Genomic DNA, 23362 nt, shown 5'->3' on the forward strand with positions numbered 1-23362 from the left:
CAGGATACAAAGCAAGGGTTTTTTTTGTGCTGGGACCATGGAGGAGAGGTGCCCCCTCCTCTATTGTCTCCAGCAGTTCCGCTACTGCCTTCATGTGTCTTTAGGAATCTGGTAATCATCTGCAAAGAAGTGGTTCTTCATTATATTTAACCATGCAGGTTATCCCCTCTGCTGGTCACTAAAAGAAGCTGCTCACAGTCCCTATAAATTTGCAAGTTTGTTCACAATGCACTCGTCAAAGTAAATTTGGATTTTTCCCCTGTGAAAAGGAAAACGCTCATAGCAATATATACATATTTAAACTATACTTAACTAATTGAAATTTAATATATACCTCCAAGAAGACCAGTTTCATTTCGGTCTTTCTTGCCGCTGTACAAATGCTGACACTCCTATAATTATGCCTTATGAACTGGGAGTCTTCTCAAACAATTTATACTCTCATGTCAGTACTGAGCTGAATCAATAGAACACTTATAGCTGGGAGTATTTATAATTATTTTTGCTCCAAAGCAGGAAATCATGGACCCGTTGTCTTATAAAACAAAAACAACTTACACCTAAAACAACTGTTATTCCTGATGAATCCGCCCTATGGAATAGGTGCTGACAATAAGGGATCTGTCCTATGGAATAGGTGCTGACAAATCTGTAATAAGGGATCAGTCCTATGAAATAGGTGCTGGCAAATTTATGATACCGAAACGTGTTAAGCACTCTGAGACCAGTCGTTTCGCCAGCACCTTTTCCGGATTCTTAAGGAATGACCTTAAAAATGGGGTAAAGTCCGGGACTGAGCGCTATGTTGGAGAGAGATGCCATGGTAATTTGGACTTCTGGTAGGGGCTTTAGAACAAATTACCATTTGTGATTTGCCTCAATTTATTGTCTATTTGTGAGAGAAACTTTTTTATATTAATGAATCCAGCTCTTCCATACAGTGTAGCACTGGCGTCTCTATTCTTTCTTTTGTTGCCATTCCGTGAAGTGCAGGAAAAGCTATTTCTGAAAGGTAGTTTTCCATCATACCTTGAATAAGAGTATTCAGTTTGGCCACATGTGCATGAAATGGGTCGTTCCATTAATATATAGAATACATTTGTGGGTAAGGATTTCTTCAATTGATTGCAGGATGCACTTTCTTTTTTGCACTTTTGGGTGTGTTTTTTTTTTTATTTTGTATTCCACTGTTGTATTCTTTTATTTATGTCTTTCATTGGTGGAGATTCGCAAGACCGTTATTTACACAGTGCTGTAAGAGTTGTTTTTATTCTGGTATTGGGGCATACTTACCTACCCTCCCGATTTGGCCGGGAGCCTCCCGTACATCGGCTGCCACTACCGGCCCCCCGGAAAGGCAGGCAAGTCTCTCGGACCCAGCGACCCACCTGCATAAACCCCGGCAGCAGGGGGGTCGGTGACGCAGTTAGCGCTGACTCGCGTCATTATAGCCCCGTCCCCTGCATCACAATGCCATTAACTCGGCATTGTGAAGAGGGGGTGGGGCCACGATGACGTGATCGCTTTGTCACACCCTATGCCCCCCCAACAGTGTGTCATCATCCAAGCCACTTCCCCTTTTCTCCCGCAACACGCCCCTGTTTTGCCGCGAGACTCCCCTGTATGGTTGCTCGACAGCTCCCTCCCGGAAGGAGGTAGCTTTATGTTGGCAACCCTGTATTGGGGTGATTTTCTGAAGCGTCACCTGTTACTACCCCTGTAGCTGCAGGGTTCTCAGGTGCGCCGGTATTTTTCATTTTGCAAATTTGTTACTATTGTCTGAAATGTCCTTCCTAAAAGTTAAATATGATAATGGTGGAGGGAACTGTTTTGTGGGATGAACCATATTAATTGAGAATACATGCCCAGAATGAATTCACAAAGACCTAGTGCCAGCACTGGGGCTTGTAAGGCAGTGGTTAAGCCAATGTCACTGTAAATATTGTTGCTATCCCTAATCTTTCTGCACAAGCTGTATGACCTGTTTTTGGTGTGTTCATTACCCACAGCCGCTTTGTGTGGAATTTCTTCCGGCTGGAGAACGAGCACTTGAATAACTGTGGTGAGTTCCGCGCCGTGCGCGACATCTCTGTGGCCCCTATGAATGCCGATGACCAAACACTACTGGAGCAAATGATGGATCAAGACGATGGGGTGAAAAACCGAGCCAAGAGCAAGGCATGGAAACGCAGCCAGAGTATCTCCCTGCGCAGACCTCGCTTATCTTCCCAGTGAGTGGTGTAACCATAACCTATACTGTACACAATACCCTAGTGACGATTCATACGGCTGCCCTCCTGTACATATTAGTGATAACCTAGTCCTTTTTTATTAGGAATGTTTGTGTATTTTAAGGAATAATTCACCCAGCACTGTAAATGATCAATGTTAGAAGCTGCCTTGATATTTTCTTTGTCCACTATAAAAGCCCTAGCAACATGCTTTCTCTATGCAGAATATGTCAAGACTTTTGGGGGCAGATCAAATTACCTGTTGAGATTTTGTTGGAACCTAGCACATATTTGGTTATTACGGTAGGAAAACCTTTTGCTGCACGGATAACTCTGGCAGTATTAGAACTTGCAGGGTTCCGGTTGAAACCCACATCTAATTGTATCAGCCTCCTAGTATCTTTTATCATTTGCACATTGGCTCATACATCTTATTTTTTGAATCTTTTACTTGAAGGTTATATATTATGTAAATATATAAAATAACTTATGTCAACAATATAAACCGTATACTTTTACAATTGTAATTATACAACAATTTTTTTAGTTTATTTTATATACCATTCGCACTATAATTTTTCATGGGGTTACCCGCGATAAGTATAGGTAAAAATGGGGAAATAAAAAAAAAAAAAGCAACACTGATGTAGGATAACAATATAAAAGTGTATTAGTGGCCCTAATAAAAGTATTTGGGGTTCTTAAAATGGCTGAAATTTTCTCCATCATTGTGTCTCCTAGGAGCAAGGCCCGAGACGCCAAGGTATTGATTGATGACACTGATGATGAAGCCAACACATGAAGCAGTCAAAGTCCACTCTTCGACCATCTCTTCCAGGCTTTCATCCCCCCTCATGGCTTCTTGCTGTCCTATCTCCCCGCACATCATCATTATGGGGCTGGCCTCCTCCAATCCTGCCTACCCCACTTTGTGTGATTTTGGTTCCCCCCAATTCATGGACAGAAGTAACATAAGAAGCCAAGGACAGACCATTCTATACCTGAGGCTATCAAAACGGAAAGGACTGTCATGAAGTTGGAGGGTGGTCAGAAAACACCTGTGCGCCAGTTCTCCCAGCTTATTGCTTGCCTCATGTCAAACAGACTTGAAATATTTATTAATTTCTTGCACTGTGGTGCCACATACAGCAGCCTGTGCTAGGGTTGCTAAACTCAAACCCCCCCTCAATTCCTCACCTCACTGCCCTTTTTTCCACTTCCATATTCATGTATTTGTTTGTAATGCATTGTGATATTTTGCGTTCCCACCCCCCAGCAGTGCTGGAAGGGGTCCCAATAAAAAGGGGCTGGGGGAGTGACAGAGCTTAGAGGGGTTAACGCCCTTCACTTAAACCTTCATCAATCCATTGTTTTAAACCAAAGTTTTCTTTTTCTTACTCACTCTAGTCTTCTCCCTACCTTCCCTGATCGTCTTGCTGGATGCGATCAGATCCTTCATGCTCATCTTAGTCTTGTGCAGCCACCTCTTCATCTGACAGAATCCAGTCCTACAAGGGCCGGTATTCTGCTGTTTGTAAGAGCCGAGCACTGCCTCGCATTGCCTCAGCACCCTGCACTTGTGAATTGCTGCTGAGTTTATTAAGCCATGGGGGCGTGGATTCCAGGCCTCCTACAGCAGAGTGGTTAGAGTTGACATTCTCTTCCTTACTGCCAGATAAATGACATCTAGACATTGCATATTGATGGTGCAATGTAGGTTTTAAGTATTCTCTGTGACGGCAGACTCATACTGCTGTCACCTGTCTCATTGCTGCCTTCTGGGTTCTACCCACATTTGCCAGCAGACCTTCCCACAAGGGCTGACAATAGGGAACCAGTCTTAAACCCCCTCCCTCCTTACCCAGCACTGCAGTAGATGTACAATGCAGTCATTGGAAAGGGGGCAGCAGACCTCAGTTATAGAAAGTAAAGCTTGGTTTTGAAGACTTCATTCTCACCTTCTCCATGAGACAGGTCCAGAAACATGACACGGCTGCCCCCCCTTTCACCTGTTTGCTTTCTCGTTAGTGCAAGGACAATCTTTTGAAGTAGACCTCCGCTTGGTGACAATATACCGCTCCACGAGCCTGTCTCTCAGCACTTCTCCATCCTTCTCTCTCACTAATGGACATATGAGTGGAGGAAGAGGTGGGCGCTGGGAGACACTAAGGGTCGTGAGCGGTGCTTTGTCGCGCTGTAGCTGTGTATGTGCATTGCTGTTCAGCTTGGCTTCTCTTGTCCGTGCGCATGCTTTGTCCGTCCCTTCTGTGTCATGGAGGGAATTAATGTGTTTCTAGAAAGGAGCTCAACTGCTGAGCATAGGGAGAGGGCACCAGTTGCTTTTCCCATTTGATATCCATTCTCATGGAAATCGGTAGCGGGAACATTATCCCGTTGAAATTATCACCTGCAACAGTTACTGATCACTCTTCTGTTGTAGTTTAAGCAAATTCCTTCTCTAGCAGTAAATTGTAACATTCACCTCCTACGGAGTAGTCCCTAATGATTAGTTGCATTATTTGAGGATTGCTAGTCCCTCTACTACCAGATTTATACATCGTAACTGAGCCATGTCGGGCTTTGACCAGCACATTCCTTAATATGACTTGACTGTTTACTTGGGAAACTGATGTTCTATTAAAGAAATACCTGGATGAATGGCTAACTTTCAGCTTAAAGGTCATACTGCATCTACCTGACATGCAAATGTTACTTTGGTCCTTTTTAATGCTGTTGGGGACAGTGGTTGTAATCTGTGTGATTGTCCCACTGTGTCCTAGACACAGCAGGAGAGAGAACTCACTACTATTCCAAAGGACACAAGCTAACCGGAGCTCCCTCCCTGCCTCAGACAGAGACCTGGCTCAACTTTGGTAGCTGTGATGTAACAAACGTGTTCTTCTTGTGTAATATGTGATGTAAGTCCGTGGAGCAAGGGGATAGTGTCTGGAAGCGGGAAATAGAACGCCAGGGAATAAAGGGGGATTTAAGCACACTCCGTCCCTCCCTGCTCCCCCTCTCCAGCTCTCTTCCTGCTAGATGTCTACACTATCAGCACTGTGACTTGTTCTTTCTGGTGCATTCCTATCTCACTTCTTGTCTTATTTTATTTCTCTTCCCCATCTTTCTCCTGTCCACACTGTTTTCTTCCCCCCCTTTTGTACCACTCTGTCCTCTCTGATAACAGAGAGCACAGGCCGACCCTTGCTTGCTCTTCTCTGTGGCTGTGCTGATAGATTTCTATTCCCGTTTGATGGATATAAAGAGTACCTTTTTTTTTTTCTATTTTAAATTACTGTGGAGTACTTTCTGGTCAGTAGGAACATTTGGCACAAAGTGCTTCTGGTTTGTAGATTGTATAAGAAAAAAATGTATGTGGCTTTGTGTTTTTGTTGTTTTTTTTGGTAAAAGAAAAAGAAAATTGTTCTGTCTGTTTTTGATTTATTTGGTATATAATAACTCAGTGGCCATTGGTCATTTTATATTAAGAGCAAAAGGTTGTGTAATCAGATTTGTTGGCTCCATATCTCTAATGGTCATTTAGTGCCGCGTCCATTCTGTCCTTACTCATTTAGTAGGAAGTGTCTAAATCCTGAAGGGGTGAAGACTAACGTAATCCACAAATAATCAATATTCATGCCCATTTTGGTCACCAGCAATTTTATGGTAATTACCTTCGCTTGCTTAGTGTAGGAAATCCTGTCCTGATCATTGGTTGTATTTGGTTTCTTAGAACATTTATTTTTTTTTTCTTTTGTTAGTGTTTAGAATTATTCGTATCATTGATATTAAATGTGTACCCGATTCAATAGCAGATGCTATTATGGTAAAAAAAAATATTGTTCTGTTAATAGCTTGCTAATTTCCAAAGATAAATTGTAGTCCGGATTTCTTCTGTAAAAAAAATAATTTGCATATGATCTACAAATCCATCCTGTATCAAAAGGCGGTACTAAGACATAGGCTGGTATCCAATTGGTCCCGAACATTATTCGGGCGCTAAAGGATCCCCCCCGCGGCTATCCTATTAGCCCTGAAGACCGGCCCAAAGACAACACTTATCGGGGCTTTTTTTGCGGGACCTGATGTGTCCCTAAAAGTACTGTTATCGCAGCTGTGATGGCGAAAACACATAGGTCCGTGAACTTTATCATGGATCCTATGAGTTTTCGGCCGAACAAATAGGATACCGGGATTAAAGAAAAAAAAGTCGAAAAATATATCTTGGCTAACTGGGCAACTTGCTGGTATCAAGATTTGCTTTCGTCTTCCAACTTGCAATTTTATTAATATTGATGTTGGCAGGTGTAATTAGAAACTAAAATATAGCATTCATGCAAACAGTACAAATCGATTTTAATTATACATATAATTATACCCAGAGCAACACTGAAAACCAAAATAGACCAAGTATGCTTCATTTCCATGTCTGCAAAGTATGCCAGGTATGGTTTTCTACACTGAGTGACCAAAGTTTTTCAGTTTTGCCCTATCTGGATGACCTATTCATAGTAGGAGACGCTAGAGGCATTGCCCAAATCAAGACTCAATAAGTGATTGCCTTTCCATAAAAACATGAGTGGATCATCAAATCATTTTGGTGACATCGGAACTACTTAAATTAATGGGACACATATAGACAGCGAAAATGACAAAGCTTCACTTCGGCAGAGGCTGGCCCTTGAGGTAACTGCAGGAGGAATTTTGGGACCACAATTCAGGCAATCCTCAATCATGTGAACCAGTTATCACATAGACCCGCAGGTCCATCATTTGGTGTCAGTGTCCAAAACTACAGGAAGAGGGAGTTGTGATCTCAGAACTACAGAAGACAGTGCTAGCCACAGATTCAAGCCTAAAGGGTTGGGGATCCACCTAGGAAGCAGAGTAGCTCATTGTCATAGGAATTTTAGTCATTCTGGCCTCGGAGACCTTGATTTGCGACAGCAAAGCTTTATGGTACATGATAAGCCGTGGCCACAGCCTCCTCATTCTGATTTGCTGCATCAAGGGCTGGTCCTGCTTTCCTGTACCCTAAAACTTTTCATTAATAGCATGGATGGGGATGCGGACATAATACCGCCAGTCCGGATGCCAGTGCTGGAATCCCGACACTTGTCAGAATCCTGGCGCAGGCATCCCGACGGTAAGTACAGGGGTTAGGATTAGGCACTAGGAAGGGTTAGGGTTAGTCACTAAGGGGGGATGGTTAGGTTTTGAGTGCGTGGGGGGTGGTTAGGGGTAGGCACTAGGGGGGAGGTGGTTAGGATACTGACCAACAGGTGTCGGTATCCTAACCATTTTGGCATGCCGGTGTTGGGATTATGACCGCCTGCATCCCATACACAACGTGTTAAAAGAGCACTACTGAAGAAAAAGAGCTAAAAGCGCTGGAAGTGCTTTTACGTCAAAATCTCCTTGTAGTTTATTATAAAACCTGGAGAACATTCACTTATTAGTGTGAATTGAAAAAGCTAAAGACTCCTACTGCCAGAATTTCCCAGATCTTAGTCCTTCAAGATTCTGCAGAAGGCCAAGCACTTGGTACACTAAAAGTCCAATGTTAGCTTTAAGTGTATTCCTGCACTTAAATTATCCTTGACGAATTAATCAATAGAATGTAAAAGTATTTACCCATGCATGAAACGGTTTGTAGCACCACAGGACCTCAACTTTGTGTTAGAGGTCTCAAAGGGAAGAGCAGAGGGCCTGATTCAGAGCCGCTCGTAAGCGGCCGCTCGTTCGCTCCGAGCGATGTTCGCACATCTGTGCATGCGAATGGATCGTAATGCGCATGCGCCAACCAGTCATTGCGGTAGGAAATCGAGCGCTCGCAAAATAGCGAGTGCCTGCTAATTTGAGTGACATGATGAGACGTTTGTTGGGTGGTAACAGGGGAAGGTGCTTGAAAACGGGGAGTGGTGATCCGAACGCAGGTGTGCCAAACGGTCAAAACGGGCGTTTTAAGGGTGTGCATAATTAACAAAGCAGCGTCATCGACTACGTCACTTGGTTGTTTCTTAGCCTGAACTGCTCGCATGATTGCGGTAGGAAAATCCAACCACAAGCACTGCGAGCAGTTCAGACGCCTTTCGATGTACTCGATTAATCAAGTAAATAGCGGAGATGACGTAGGATGCGAGCGGCCAGGGGTTGTTTTTACAAACTAGCGAGCGCATGTTTCGTTAGCTCGCTCAGACATAGAGGCGTCAACAGACCGCAAAAAGCGAGCGCTCAATTTAAATAGCCGGCCCCTTTTTTTGAACGAGCGAGCGCAAATAGCGTCTGGCTCTGAATCAGGCCCAGAGACCATTACTTCACCAAAAAAAGAAAAAAAAATGGAAAAAATACATACAGGCGCTAATCATAACACTTCAAAATAAGTTTAAAGAACAACGCGAACAAGACAAAAGTAGCTGTATATCTGAAGGGTTACCAGTCCTTCCAAATTATACAGAAAAAAGTGAATTTATAGTAAATCATAGATTCATGATACACCATACAAAATATACATTTATTTGTAATCGTGTCTGCAGAAATGATGTGACTGAAGTTGGTTTATATTTAATAAAATGAAGCACGTTAAGCAATATAATAAATTATACAATTTAGTAATACACAAATTCTATCCAGTAGACAAGAGGACAGTTACTACCGAATATTGCTAGAAATCTGGCATGGATAAACATAACCAAATCACTGCATACAGTATCCCACCATTCTGCACTGAGTCTGTTTATATACTACATGCAAGTTGTTTCAGAGCAGCTTCAGCTAATTGGCTGTTACTTTCAATAACCTCCATCCTCTGGAAATTATACTGCAATAGATCTTCACAGCTAGTGATCAGTAAGTATATTGATCCATAAAATACTATTCTCCAAATATGTAAATTACTTACAGTGAAAGTCTTCTGTTCTGACCTATTTGTGCAAAACCTAAAGCACTGCCCTAGTAAAAAGAGAAAAAGCCTCAGACAACAAAACACATTGATTGTAACTGAGGATGAATGAGATTCATAATATACTGCTGAAGTGAAGTATTTTTGCTTTGCGTAAGTCATTTTAGGTACACTGATAGGTTCGGGCACAGGCGATGCTTAGATTGGAAGGTATGTATCCATTAATGATGTGGTTATACTGAACTGCAGTATGCAGGGGCGCATCTACCCATTGGCCAGGATGGCACTCTCCAAGGGCGCCGACCAAAGGGGGGCGCCGTCCGTCAGTGCCACCAGCAGCCAAAGGGTCGACTACCCCCGCTAGTCCCCCGACCCCACAAGTGTAGGGCAGACCGCAGTGAGAGTGGTCTGGTCTGCCCTACACAGTTTACAAACACACAGCTGCTGTTTGTTAGAGCAGCCAGCCAATGAGAGTCTGACAGACTCTCATTGGCTGCTGCGTCGTCCACGGAGGGAGCCGACTGGAGCTCACTCATGAGCTCCATCTTCCGGCTCCCCCCACAGCGGGTGATGGGAGAGACATCATCACGTCTCTCCTATAATGCAAAAGAGGAGCCGGGACTTGGAGCGGACAGTGGCGGTCGCGTCAGGAGCGGGCATCAGGTAAGTTGTATTTTTTTTCTTCTGTGTGTGTGTGTGTAAGCCTGGCACAGCAGGAGGGGGGGCACGGTGTTAGGGGGTGCCTGCTACTGGGGGCACGGTGTTAGGGGGTGCCTGCTACTGGGGGCACTGTATGGGGGGGCGCTACTGGGGGCACTGTATAGGGGGGACTACTACTGGCGGTGCTGTATAGGGGGGACTACTACTGGGGGCAATGCAGCATAGGGGGGGACTACTGCTGGAGGCACTGTATAGGTGGGACTACTACTGGGAGCAATGCAGCATAAGGGGACTACTACTGGGCGCAATGCAACATAAGGGGACTACTACTGGGCGCACTGTATACGGGGGACTACTGGGGACAATGCAGCATGGGGGGACTACTACTGGAGGCACTGTACAGGGCACACTGTATAAGGAGGACTACTACTGGGGACAATGCAGCATGGGGGGACTACTGGAGGCACTGTACAGGGCACACTGTATAAGGAGGACTACTACTAGGGGCAATGCAGCATAGGGGGGACTACTACTGGGGGCACTGTATATGGGGGACCACTACTGGGGGCAATGCAGCATGGGGGGATTACTATGGGGGGCACTGCAAAGGGCGGTGGAGGGAGGCGCCAGTCCATTACATTGCCAGGGGAGCTTGGAACCCTAGATACACCCCTGGCAGTATGGTCTCTAAAGTAGATAGAGCTAACATATCTAATAGAACTGCTGCTACACTGGAAGATATGGGGCTCCTTAGAGTTTCCATGGACAGAAAAATGTGTTCTATTTCTTGAGGAGCTGCATTAAAGTCCAGTTTCCATAGTCGTCAGGTTGGAGAGGAACTCTCTAGATAGATACCCAGGATAACATAAACAGATGCCTACTAAGAAGTATAAGAATTTAATTTCTATGTGAATCTTCACTAAAAACTAGTACTTCTTGAGCCAAGAGTACTTGTAGTGGCTAGAAGAGTCCTTACGTCCTCAGTTTATGTAGAGTCCAAATGTAGCTGGAGTAATTTTCCATATGAGGGAACTTCTCTATCTTATGAGAAATTATACTTGATAAAAAAAAAACATTCTGGAGAAAGATCTGTTTGCCTGAAGGACAGAAAGAGAAAATGTTTATATTTTCAACCCCCCCCCCCCCCCATAATGTGAGCAGGTTAGTGATTCAAAAACTAAGCCTGGACTCCAATACTACAGGCACGATTTTCCTACTACCTCCAGACAGCATCTTTGAGCCTCCAAGATCAAAAATTAGTCAAAAACGGAGTCCCACAATGACTTATTGTCTGGTTCTGTCCCCTCTGATACCATTAGACGGCAGAGGTTTACAATATGGACACTGATCAAAGACCAATGGGTTCTTGAGATTCTTAAACATTGGTAGAACTCTACCCTCTATATTTAAGAGAATGCAGCAGGACTAGAAGCTCTGCAAAATAGCTTACTAAACTTAAATCCAATGCTATTGCATCAGTCCTCCGCATCAGTAGGTCAAAGGCTTTTACTCCAAACAATTCCAGAAAACCTAAGGTGCTTGTCACGCTTTTATGGATCTGTTGTAAGTTGGCTTCAAAAGTTGGTAACTGACAGTTTCATATAGAATCTTTGAACCATGTCCTCACATCGGTTAGTGAATGGGATTTTATCATGGCTGTAGAAATTCAGAATGCTTACTTTCATATTCCTGTGGCTGTCCAAGCAAAACTTTCTGAGGCTCTAGATCCTGTGTGCCCTCCAGACTGTCAACATCTCCAGGAACCCTCACAAAGGTACTAGTGACATAAATAATTTCAGGCTTCAAGTTGTGGCCATATATGGATGACACCCTAGTGTTGGAAAAGTCAGAATAGGCAGTGAAATCCATAACTTCACAAGTGATTTCCTTTCTCATCCATCTGGGGGATGCCATTACTTCTGGACTATACATAGTGAGGTGTGGAGTTGGACACTAGCTAATTGAAACTGGCTCCCACCCCCTATATAACCCCTCCCCTTCTACCATAAGCTCAAGCTTCGTTTTGTTGTTAGTGCCTTGAAGTAAGGCACTGTCTAGGTCCTAGCTTTTAGTTAGGTTTACTTAATTTTACGGTTTTTGTTTGGATGCTTAGTTCCTGACAACAGACAACAAGCACTAGCAGAGTGGGAGTAGATAGAATAAAGGTTAATGTGATCCCTGTATCCCACTCTAAAGATGGCCCCTGAGAGAGTCACCAAATGAGATGGGGCCTGATTCAGACGCGCTCGCAAGTGGGTCGATGGCCTTATATCCTTATGGGGGTGTCTGCATTCTGACTGTCAGGATGCCGCTGTCAGTATTCTGTCCAACGGCATCCCAACAGCCAGACTCCTAGGGACTTCTAGGAGTCCGGGGGTTATTTGCATTTAACGGATGGGTGAATTAGTCTTAATTAGCCTCTCCTTCGTTTTTGCTATTCAATCAGTGCTACACTTTTTCCATAGGAATTTAAGTAGCTATCTGTATTGGTTAGACTTGTCTAGTCTTTCTTTTGTAGTATGGATAAGCCAGACAAGGGTTCCTAAAAACAGGGATCAGTCACTGTTTATGCTTGTATATAATGTGAGAAAAACTAGCCAAAAGGTACAGACCCAGGGTCACTCTGTGCTTGTTGTTCACGGGGATTCATTACATGGCGGTGATGCCTGATTGGGCCAGGTCTATGGTTGAGGCCATAGGTGAATTACATCACTCTCAGGCAAATTATATGATACCTCGTGCTCAAGCTCCTCCTCTGTTCCCTTAGTAGAGCCCAGAATATGGGACGACGACTAGCTCAGGTGGCAACGTCTGGGGGGGGGGCGTGGCTTGGCAGGCTGTGTGAACGGACGTGCCTCACATCAGCTCCTGCAGCCTAACACCTTTTGGGGCTGTTCTGGGGGGGTCACTGCATAACTCAGCGCCTGATCCGCCGGCTCCTTCCCGCTGGCTCTCCTCCAAGCTGCGACATATACATACACTGAGCCGCAGGCTCAAGTACAGCTGCCGTATCTCCGTGGCTTCCTGGAGGCCTACGTCTTTCCTCCCTTGTGACGCTGCTGTCAGCCGCTGCTGACACCCGGCTCCCTTACCTGCCTAGAGGGACGACCTGAGCACCAGACCCGCAAGGGAGTCCCGACCGCCATCTTGTTTGCCAGGCACAGGGCTTATTGTTGGGCAGAGAAGACTGACAGTGGTCCTGCACTGCTTCCCGGCTTCAGGTACCTCCCTAGTGTGGACCCTCACTCAAGGCCACCTACTCCCATACCCCTGAGGACAGCTCTCCTGGCTGGGGGACTCCATGGCTACCTGTGCATGACAACAGCAGATCTTATAGCAGCCTCAGTTCCCTGCTCTGGCTATAGGTCACCATTGTATGTTGTTGCTAGATTTAATTAAAGGTCTTCAGTTGTCTGCACGTTCTAAAATCATTGGAAGGGATTTAATCCTATAACTCTCCCCAATAATTGTGGATTTACTCCCCTGAGTTACATCATCCTCCTTTTACCTGGACTGTTTCTTCCCCTGGGTTGGAGCTCCCTCTAGTGGTCAACTAAGATCTTGCAACTTCATTATACATACCTTCAGTTGTGATTTCTAATGTAGCACTATTGAGAACTGTCCTTTCCAGGAGCATTGTCCGCACCTCCGCCCCCGGCTGTCCTTCAATGTGTTCTCAAATTGCCTATGTCTGTGGCCTCATGTAGGCGCTTTCTGTCTGCTATGCCGCTCCACTAAAGGAAATGTGACCTTTGTCAGCCTTTTTGTTCACAGTGCTCTTTTTCTATGTAACCTCCAATATTTTATTTCTCCAATGGGCAAATCGGGGAGAGGGTCTCAGAGTAAGACTCCCCGTAAATCGAGTGATAGTGCCTCTCAACAAAACACCTATCAGTCTATTTCACACTCTTCGGACCCTGAGGTGCCACTCAGGGTCATTGCCAATTCCCCTCTTACCATGGCTGCTGCTCCTCCCTCTAGTGGTACCCAAGATCACATATCGCAGCTGAGAGGTGAGATTGCAGAGATTTTGTCCCATGTCAAGTCCCTCCCTTCCAAGCAGGATATACAAGCATTGGAATCTCGACTTCATGAATCTCTGCAAACTCAGGCCCTGATTCAGAGCCGGACGCTCTGACAGAGCGCTCGCTGTGAATCAGGGCAGTCCCTGCTACTTTTTGGAGCGGCCTCCTGGCCGCTCGCATAGCTGTGGGTAACCACCCACAGCTATAGCAAGCGGCCAAAATGATGGTCGCGATGGTCAAGACCATCGCGACCATCGGGCTTGCGACGAGACCCTGCGGTATGGTCTCGCTGCCGCAAGCCCAGGAGTGCTTTTGGCTCTATCAGAGCCAAAAGCGCTCCCACTGACATCACTAGTGATGTCAGTGGGGCCGGACCCAGACGGTAGGCGTTCCCATGGGAACGCCTCCGTCTGGGCAGCCATGCCCCCGGCACGCCCACCAAAGGGGGCGTGCTGTCAATCACCATCGACAGCACGCCCCCTGTGGTGAGAGACCCTTAACGACGGCTTGGCCGTCGTTATTCGGGTCTCGCGCATGCACACGATGGAGCCGCCTCCGTCGTGCGCATGCGCACTTGGGCACCATCGACCCGCTTGCGAGCGCTCAGCGCTCGCGAGCAGGTCAGAATCAGGCCCTCAGTTTTCTCTTGTACAGACCGATGTTACCCATCTGGGTTTTTGTGTGATTTCTTTGGAAAAGGACAGAAATGCTGTACAATCCCAGGTTATCCCTTCATGAGACAATAACTCAGTCTCTGGATATGAGGGCCATGCAAAACAGATTAGATTTGGACAATAGAGGTCGTAGAAACAACATTCGAATTCGTGGCCTCCCGGAGGATATTCCTCCTTCGGGCCTTTATAGATGTCCTTGATAAAAATTTGTAGGGAGATTCCAGCCCTGGACCCAAATGATTCCATTGAATTCTACCAAGCTCATTGAGCACTCCATCCAAAGGGTCCGGCGTCTGATCGACCACGTGATGTGATCTGCCGGGTCCACTACTTATCACAAAAAGAAGATATCCTCCGCAACGTGTGCAACTTGGAGGGTGTGGAATTTAACGGCACGTGTTTACAGAATTTCCAGGACCTCTCGTGGCGCACGCTTCAACAGCGAAGATTGTTGAAGTCCCTTACGAAAGTGCTTCGTAGGAAGGAAATTAAATACAGATGGGGGTTTCTCATGGCGGCAGATCTTTCTCCAGGTTCCCATAGACCTCCCTGATTTTTGCTCAGCATTGGGACTGGATGTCATAACTTTTCCTGATTCGCAGGCTCTCTCTCTCCTGAACACTTTACCTCCTATTCTTCCGAGCGGGGTGCTGAGAACAGGTACAAAACCCCAAGAAGAAATCTATAGGAGATGATTCCCCTCATTGAGCTGACCCCACATGAACTACATCTGGTCTTGCTAATAACTTCATTTTTTGACTTCATTATCTATATACAGTATAATTTTTTTTTTGTATTTCAATGTATCTTTCTGGTGTTGCTGAGAGTCATTCAATTTCTCTGAGTCGTCTATTGTTGGTTATAGTTATTTAGTTAGTTACTTGTTGCCCAAATGGCCATTGCCAGAAGCTTGTCCAGGCCCTTACGGTCCTCATTCCCTGATTTCACCATGTGGGCCCTTCCCAACTTGACAGGTAGCTGTTTGCCCTTTACAGTATTTACTCCTCTGTGGAGATTTGCCACTTACTGAAGTTACGCTAAGTGTTATAGTTTTAGCAGTTAGCACTGTTCTATATTTTTGCTACTTAGTTTAATTATTGTCTTGGCTGACGAAGTCATTGTCCCCTAGTGCGCCCCCTACCGCAGATTATTCTCCGTGAAATGGGTTCCCTGGTGGCCCTCTTCTTGTCCGGATGCGTTTTTTTCATGTTTTCATTGTTATTTTGTGGTTTTCAAATTATGTTTTCTATTTGTTTCTTTGCCCTTTTTCTTTCTGTTTTTTCTTTTCTCTTCTCCCTGCCCACTGTTTCTTTTTTCTCTTTTTCTACAGCTTCGGGTTCTTGAAGCCTTCTTTGTTCTTTTTTTTCCCCTACCCTTGGCTGCCTCTCTTAGAATAAGGTCTGTTAATGCCAGAAGACTGAATGTCCCTGAAAAGAGGGTTAAGGCCCTACGCTCCTTTCATGCCGAAAGAGCAGATATCATTCTAGTACAGGAAACACACTTCCGCCGTTCTGATGCAACTCCTCGCTTTAGTAACCGGTTCTACACCACAGTTTATTACTGCAATTACACCAATCCAAATCTAAGGGAGCGGCGATTTTGTTTGCCAAATATTTACCTGTATCCAATGTAGTGGTTCATAGTTTGGAGGTGGGGAGGTGCCTACTTGTTAAATGCACTGTGTTTACACAAGTCTTTACCATTGTTAATTTTTATGCCCTGAATCAGGGTCAACCGGCCTTCCTAGAAAAGATGTTTGATAAGATTGTGTCTCTCTCCAAGAAGGGATCCTAGTTGTCGGAGGTGATTTGACCTGGGCTCTAGATTACCAATTGGATGTGTCCTTCGGTGTCTCTACCTTCCCCAAACGTACGTTTCGCAAAGGTAAGGCATCTTCTCCACACTCATCAGCTGTCCAATGTTTGGTGTATTTTTCATCCTACAGATAGGGATTTTTACTAATTTCTCACACCCATATCAGTCCTATTCCAGGATAGATTATATATTGTTAGGCCATAGACCTTCATTTGGTGTGTAGCACCTCTATAGGCTTGATGACTTGGTCAGACCATACCCCAGTCCCAATAGACCTATCCCTAGGAGCAGTTGACCCCTTATGCCGATCTTGTCGTTTTAATGAATCCCTACTGATTGACCTTTATTGTAGATCACAACTTGCTGAGACTGTCGATGGGTATATTGATTGTAATGTAACCCCTGACATATCGAGGCTTACTATTGGGGAGGCACATAAATGCGTACTTAGAGGGAAGTGTAGCCAGTTAGGCGCTTATTTAAAAAAAAAAAAAAAAAAATGGCCCAAATTGAGAATTTGTTGCAGGGGATACAGAACTTGAAGTCTTCTCATTAAGCTTCCCTTTCTTCTGATATTTACGTTGAATTAGTTGCTGCACGCCTGGCATTGAATGAGCTCCTTTTTGATTAAAATTAAATAATCTTTTAGAAAATGTTGTAGCAGATATAATAAATGGGGCAACAAACCTGGGAAAATGTGCACGTTGTGCTTGAGCAATCAGAGAGCTCCCTCTTTTATACCCTCCATTAAGGATGGGAATGGTCTGACTCTCCACGACACCAGTAAGATTGCAGCGGCATTCTGTACCTTTTATTCTTCTCTTTACAATCTCCCTCCCTCAGTAGCCTACCCCGACACTTTGGCAAAACAACAGGCCATTAGTGAATTCCTTGTTGGAGTAGGGTTCCCTGTCACTGTGTCTGATTGTGAGGAGTTGGAGACCCTTTTACTATGCTTGATTTGGAGGAGGCTGTCAAATCTACTCCTTGTGGGAAGAGTCCTGGCCCAGATGGTTTTACTATCAACTACTATAAGGCCTTTAAGGGTAAGCTACTGCCATTACTTCTGGAGGCCTTTATCTCCGTCTCAGAACAGTCCCCTTTCTCTAGCCAATCCCTGGAAGCCCATATCACACTGATTCCTAAAGAAGGCAAGGACCCCTCCCTCTGCCCTAGCTACCGGACCATTTCCTTCCTTAATTTCGATTATCAAATTATTTGCAAAATTGGCCAGTAGATTGAAAGTTTTTCTCCCGTCAACCATACATAGTGATCAGGTTGGATTTGTCCCAGGTCGCAAGGCTCGGGACAACACTTTTAAGATCCTAGCTCGAATTCACCATATTTCCACATCGAAGACCCCTGCGGTTTTATTGTCTACTGATGCCAAGAAGGCATTTGATAGGATTGACTTGGGGTTTATGACCGGTGTGTTGCGACATTTGGATCTGGGTCCTGTCCTGTCTTTCAACGCATCCTTTCCCTCTACCGCTCCCCTTCAGCCAAGATTAGAGTCAATGGCTCCCTTTCCAGCTCCTTCGCTATTAATAATGGTACTCAACAAGGTTGCCCGCTGTCGCCCTTGATTTCTATTCTTTGTATGGAAGCCCTGGCGCAGTCTTTTCGCTTAAACCCGAATATTTCTGGCTACACCTAGGGTATATAAATTGTCTCTCTTCGCCACCAGTTTGATGGCCAGCATTACTTCAACGATCACTTCCCTACCTAATTTGCTGGATGAGTTTAGGTTATTTGGTGACATTTCGAACTTCAAGGTTAATTATACCAAATCGGTTGCCCTCAATATCACAGCACCACCCCAAATGTTAGCAGGTCTTAGAACTGCTTTTCCCTTTGCTTGGCACGCTTCCCAATTGGAATACCTTGGAGTAGTCATTACTAGAGACCTCGGCCACCTGTTAGAAGCTAATTTCCCCCCCTCGGCCAAAATACGCTCGGACCTGCAGTCAAGGAGAGCTAGACCTTTTTCATGGTTTGGGTGGTTAGGTAAATTGAAAATTAATTCTCTCCCCAAGATTCTGTATCTTCTGCAAACTCTCTACCCATTAAGATTCCCCAGCGATGGTATTTAGGTATTCAGGCCCTCATTAGTGTTGAGGGGGAGAAGACCACGTCTACTCGTTGTCCTGTACATTCAGTCTAATTTTAGAGAGGGCCTCCGGCTTTCTAACATTCATGGTTATTCTCACGCATGTTTCCTCAATAGAATCCTAGAATGGTTGACAACTAACATGCAGAAGAGATGGAAATGCAGTCATTACGTGTCCCTATTTTCATAGCTCCATTGCTTCCTATACACCCCAGTTCACCCCACCATACCACTGGGCCTACGTTGTCTTGTTGGAAGTCTTTCCGAAAGAACCCCTCCATTTCTTCTCAGACTTTCTCATATTTATCTTTCTTGACAAATATTCACTTTCCTCCAGGGTTATATCACAGTGCCTTTAATTGGTTAGATAGGGGTCTTTTTCGAGTCGGACAGCTGGTGAGTGGGGACAGCTGGAACTTACCTCAAGGGGAATTTTGGCAATACCTACAGGTTCACAAGTTTCTTCACTCCCTTGGCCCCTCTGGCACCCTCCATACAGCTCTAACGCCTGTTGAACTCCTTTGTGCCGGTCCCTCGCTCCCTTCTCATGCTATTTCTCTCATATATAACCTCTTGAAGGATGCGAAGTTAGTCTTCCACACTTTACTAAAACATGGGACCTGGAGGTGGGGGAGGCCAACTGGGTCAAAATACTTCATTTAGCACATGCTTGCTCTCCTAGTGTTGGTGTTCGTGAAACCCAATACAGGTTAATATCTCGCTGGTATAGGTCTCCAGATGTCCTTTCCAAGATGCGGATTAGCATGCTGAATTCTTGTTTACAGTGCTTAAGTGCCCCAGGTAACCCGATTCATATATGGTGGCAATGCTGTCACCTCTGTCCGTTTTGGTCGGAAGTCCTTAAACTTTCTGCAGTCATTATGAGGGAGCCGGTTCCCTCTGATCCGTTGTTCTGGCTGTTTCACCTATTACATTACCCTATCTCAAGATATAAAAAAAATCCCTGTTGTGCCTTTTAAATAACGCTGCTAAATCAGTAATCCCGGTAAATTGGCGCCGTTCCTCCCATCCAACGGTTAGAGACTGGTTCGATAAAATTAATTTCTACATGGAGATGGAAGATGTTTCGACTACAGACTATAACGATGCAGCTTTCAGAGATACATGGTTCCGTTGGATGGACTTCAAGGACTCAAAAGCCTTTTAAGGATATTTATTGCATCTCATCCCTCCTGAACATCTGAATGGTATGCGGTACCTTCGGGGTCCATGGCCCACTGGTTTTGTCACTGATTGGGGTTCCTTAATTTGGCCGACCTTTGGATTTGATGGAGTGGAGTTTGTCCCTTTTCTGTATGCCTCTGTTGGACCCAGAGCTGTATTTTCTTTCTATCTCACCCTTGCCCTATTGTTTCTCTTTCCTTTTTCTCTCAAACCTTCGAGGTTATTACCCCTCCCCCTTTTTTTATTTACTATTCTTGTAAGGTTTAGTTGTTGGGTTTTTTTTTTCTCATTTTATTTGTATGTAAATCATGATTAATGTGTTTTCTATATTTTGTTTATCTTTTTCATGCAAATGAATGAAAACAATTTGCACTAAAATGGTAACCTCAGCAGGGGCCACAGCTGATGTTCAGGCCATTCATCGGTGGATTTTCCTGGAGAAGAGTCTTCAGCTACCTCTTCCAAGGAAGAAGGGGAATGGGATTATGAGTGGGAAGTCACCTCAAACTGGGAGGGTGACTCCCATCCTGATTCAGGAGTTTCTATGTTGATGGATGCGGTCAGGGAGAGTTTGCATCTACAGGAAACAGCTATTCCAGAGACTAGTTCAGTTTCTTTAAATGTAAGAAACATGTATCCGTTTCCCAGAATATTCACATTTTGAGGAAATTACAAAAGAAACCTGATTCCAAATTTCATATTCAGAAAAAATATAAGTATCTTTATCCTTTTTCGGAAGAGGATAAAGCTTTCGGAAATTCCACCCACAGTAGATGCTCCCTTTGCTAGGTTGGTCAGGAATACGATTATTCCCACAACAGTCTGTAATTGGATAGGAAGAATGAGGCTGTACTTAAATATTAACTTTGTCAGGAGTCTCGCTGCACCCAATTCTGGACAGCGCCTGGGTGATAAAGGCCATCAATCCCTGGATGAACCAGATGATTGCTGGTTTTCAATCAGGGGATTTGTCTGAAGTTAGCTCTTTAGCTGATCAGATTTTGGAAGCTCTAACCTATATAGGTGAAGCTTTAATAGATACTATTCAGGTACATTCTCCTATTTCGGCTTTGGCCATTTCCACCAGGCGTGTGTTTGCTATGGCTTAAAACATGAAAGGCAGACATAGAATCCAAGCATGCTTTAGAGGCATTGCCTTTTGAAGGAGGTTCTTTGTTTGGTCCAGAATTAACTAAAATGATTTCTCAGGTCACAGGAGGAAAAAGTCTTTACCTTCCTATAACGCCAAAAACCAAATCCACAGGTTTCTTTCCTTCCGGACTCAAGGCAGGGGAAGCTTTCAGGCCCTCCAGGGTGTGCCTAGGGGTCCCTGAGAGGGACCTTCAGGGGATGTGCTGTCCCCAGCACCAGTCGCCCTGCTGCTAAACCAGCAGGCCAATCCACATGACTGTCACGGGACTGGGACCCGTCCTCTAGTCGGAGGCCTTTTACTCAAAATCCGGGAAACTTTGGTTCAATCTAATCTGGATTTTTGGGTAAGTCAAATAGTAACCAAGGGTTACATTTAGATTTGGTGGGTCCTGTTCCAAAAAGATTCTTTTCCACTCCTCTCCCTGTGGATAGTTGCAGAAAGGCGGCTCCCATACAACCCATTTCTGCGCTTTCCGATTCTGGTACTACAGTAAGGCCTGGGGTTCTACTCCAGTCTTTTCTTGGTAGACAAACCGGACGGGTCGTTTCGTCCCATTCTCAACCTCAGGGGATTGAATGCTTATCTCCATTTAAAAAATTCAAGATGGAGTCAATAAGGTCAGTCATTTGTTCTATGGAGGAAGAGGAAAATTCTGGCCTCCATAGATATCAAGGATGCCTACCTCTATATTCCTGTATGAAGGGGTCATCAACATGACTGCGGTTTGCAGTGGCGCATCTGCAGTTTCAGGCTCTGCCATTTGGTTTGGCCACCGCTCCCAGAGTCCTTTTACAAAGGTTATGGCACAAATGATCTTCCTCCTCAGGAGTGGGGGGATAAATGTGTTGGCTTATCTGGACAATTTGTTGCGAAGGGCATCCTCAATAGCCCTTTTGCAACAACATCATCAGTTTACCTTAGACATGCTCCAGAGGCTGGATCGTCAATTTTCCCAAATCAAATTTAATTCCATCTCAGAGGATGGTATTTTTAGTGGTTATCTTTGACACCCAGTGTCAGAGTGTTTCTTCTACAGGCTAAGATTCAGGATCTTCAATCCAGAATAAGGACCATTTTACATGTCTCAGTTCTCAGGGCTATGCAGACACTGGGAACAATGGTGGCTTAATTCAAAGCCGTTCCTTTCGCCAGATTTCATGCCTGTCCACTACAAAATCAATTGCTTAATTGATGGGTGAAGCCAGACCCTCGATTAAACAGGCAGATGTTCAGATTATCTCTGCAGACCCGTCAGTCACTTCTATGGTGGCTACAAGATGCAAATCTGAACAGGGGTTGCCGATAGTCAGTAATAGATTGGACCTTTATCACAGATGCCAACCTGACAGGCTGGGGGGCGGTGGTTCTAGACAGACACCTACAGGGTCTTTGATCTGTCCAGGAAGCCTCTCTTTTCATCAATATACTGGAATTAAGGGCAATTCGATGTGCATTCGTTCAGACTCAATGCCATCTAAGGAACCTACCAGTGCGAATCCAATCGGGCAATGCCACGGCACTTGCTTATATAAACAAGCAGGGTGGCACACGCAGCTGGCAAGCAATGAGGGAGGTTTCGCACATCCTTCATAGGGCAGAAAATTGGGTTCCAGCTATGTCGGCAATTTACATTCCGGGGATGGACAACTGGGAGGCAGACTTCTTAAGTCAAGACAGTGTGCATCTAGCGGAATGGAAATTACACCAAGAGGTGTTTGCAGAAATAGTTGCCAGATGGGGATCTCCAGCCATAGAGGCTAATTCACTATGGAATGCAACTGTGAATGTAATAGCGATTACACACGCAGTTCAACTGCGATAGTATGCTAATTCATTGCGATGGCAATGCCGCAGCTGCACTACATAAGGACGCCCACTTTACCTTACACACATCATTAATATTTAGCAAGACTGCGCAACCATCCTTACAATAGAGTACCATACAGCCTCACGCACACTTGCACAAGCTCTGACCTTACTCGGGAATTGCTAACTTCCATGCACGCTATCAGGCCTCAGGTTGCGTAGGGCATTGCAGTGGATAATTTATGCACGCTCCTGCAATGGCGTTGAAACACACTGGCACGTCTGCATTCTGCCGATCACCCCCCTTTACCACACACAAACTGCACTTCCTGTCAATCACTCTGCGATGGGTCTGCATAGTCACTGCAATCGCAGTCCCAAATGCAGTGATCAGATCGCGTACTGTGTTGCATGTGCAGTATGCAACAATCAGCGATTGCATGCGTATCATTAACTGCGTTCCTTACTGAATCAGGCCCATAGATCTAATGGCTTCTCGTCTCAAGAAGCTTCCAAGGTATGGATCTTGGTCCAGGGATCCTCAGGTATCTCTGGTGGATGTCATGACAGCACCTTGGGTGTTCCAGCTGGGGTACATCTTTCCTCTTCTGGTAATGTTGCCGAAGGTAATTCAGCGTATTTGATCAGTGGCACGGCCGGTCATTCTGGTGACTCCAGACTGGCCACGTTGTCACTGGTACACAATTCTTCAGACCATGTTGGCAGACATACCCCTGCGTCCAGATCTGTTACTTCAGGGTCCATGCCGTCACCCCAATTTGCCTCCCTTGGCTTTGACGGC

At 45.0% G+C, this 23362-nt stretch overlaps 1 protein-coding gene across 1 annotated transcript in view; it reads left to right on the forward strand.

Moving 5' to 3' along the window:
- XPR1 (xenotropic and polytropic retrovirus receptor 1) overlaps positions 1-5654 on the forward strand; it is a 124618-nt gene extending 118964 nt beyond the window's left edge. The window contains exons 14-15 of the mRNA XM_088447154.1: positions 2010-2231; positions 2973-5654. Coding sequence (XP_088303280.1) covers positions 2010-2231; positions 2973-3033 — 283 coding nt within the window. The 3' untranslated portion in view covers positions 3034-5654. The remainder of the gene's footprint in view (positions 1-2009; positions 2232-2972) is intronic.
- Positions 5655-23362: the final 17708 nt, after the last annotated feature.

This window comes from Taudactylus pleione, unplaced genomic scaffold (assembly GCF_031769625.1).
Source record: "Taudactylus pleione unplaced genomic scaffold, aTauple2 ptg000421l, whole genome shotgun sequence".
In the NCBI taxonomy this organism is placed as follows: Eukaryota; Metazoa; Chordata; class Amphibia; order Anura; family Myobatrachidae; genus Taudactylus; species Taudactylus pleione.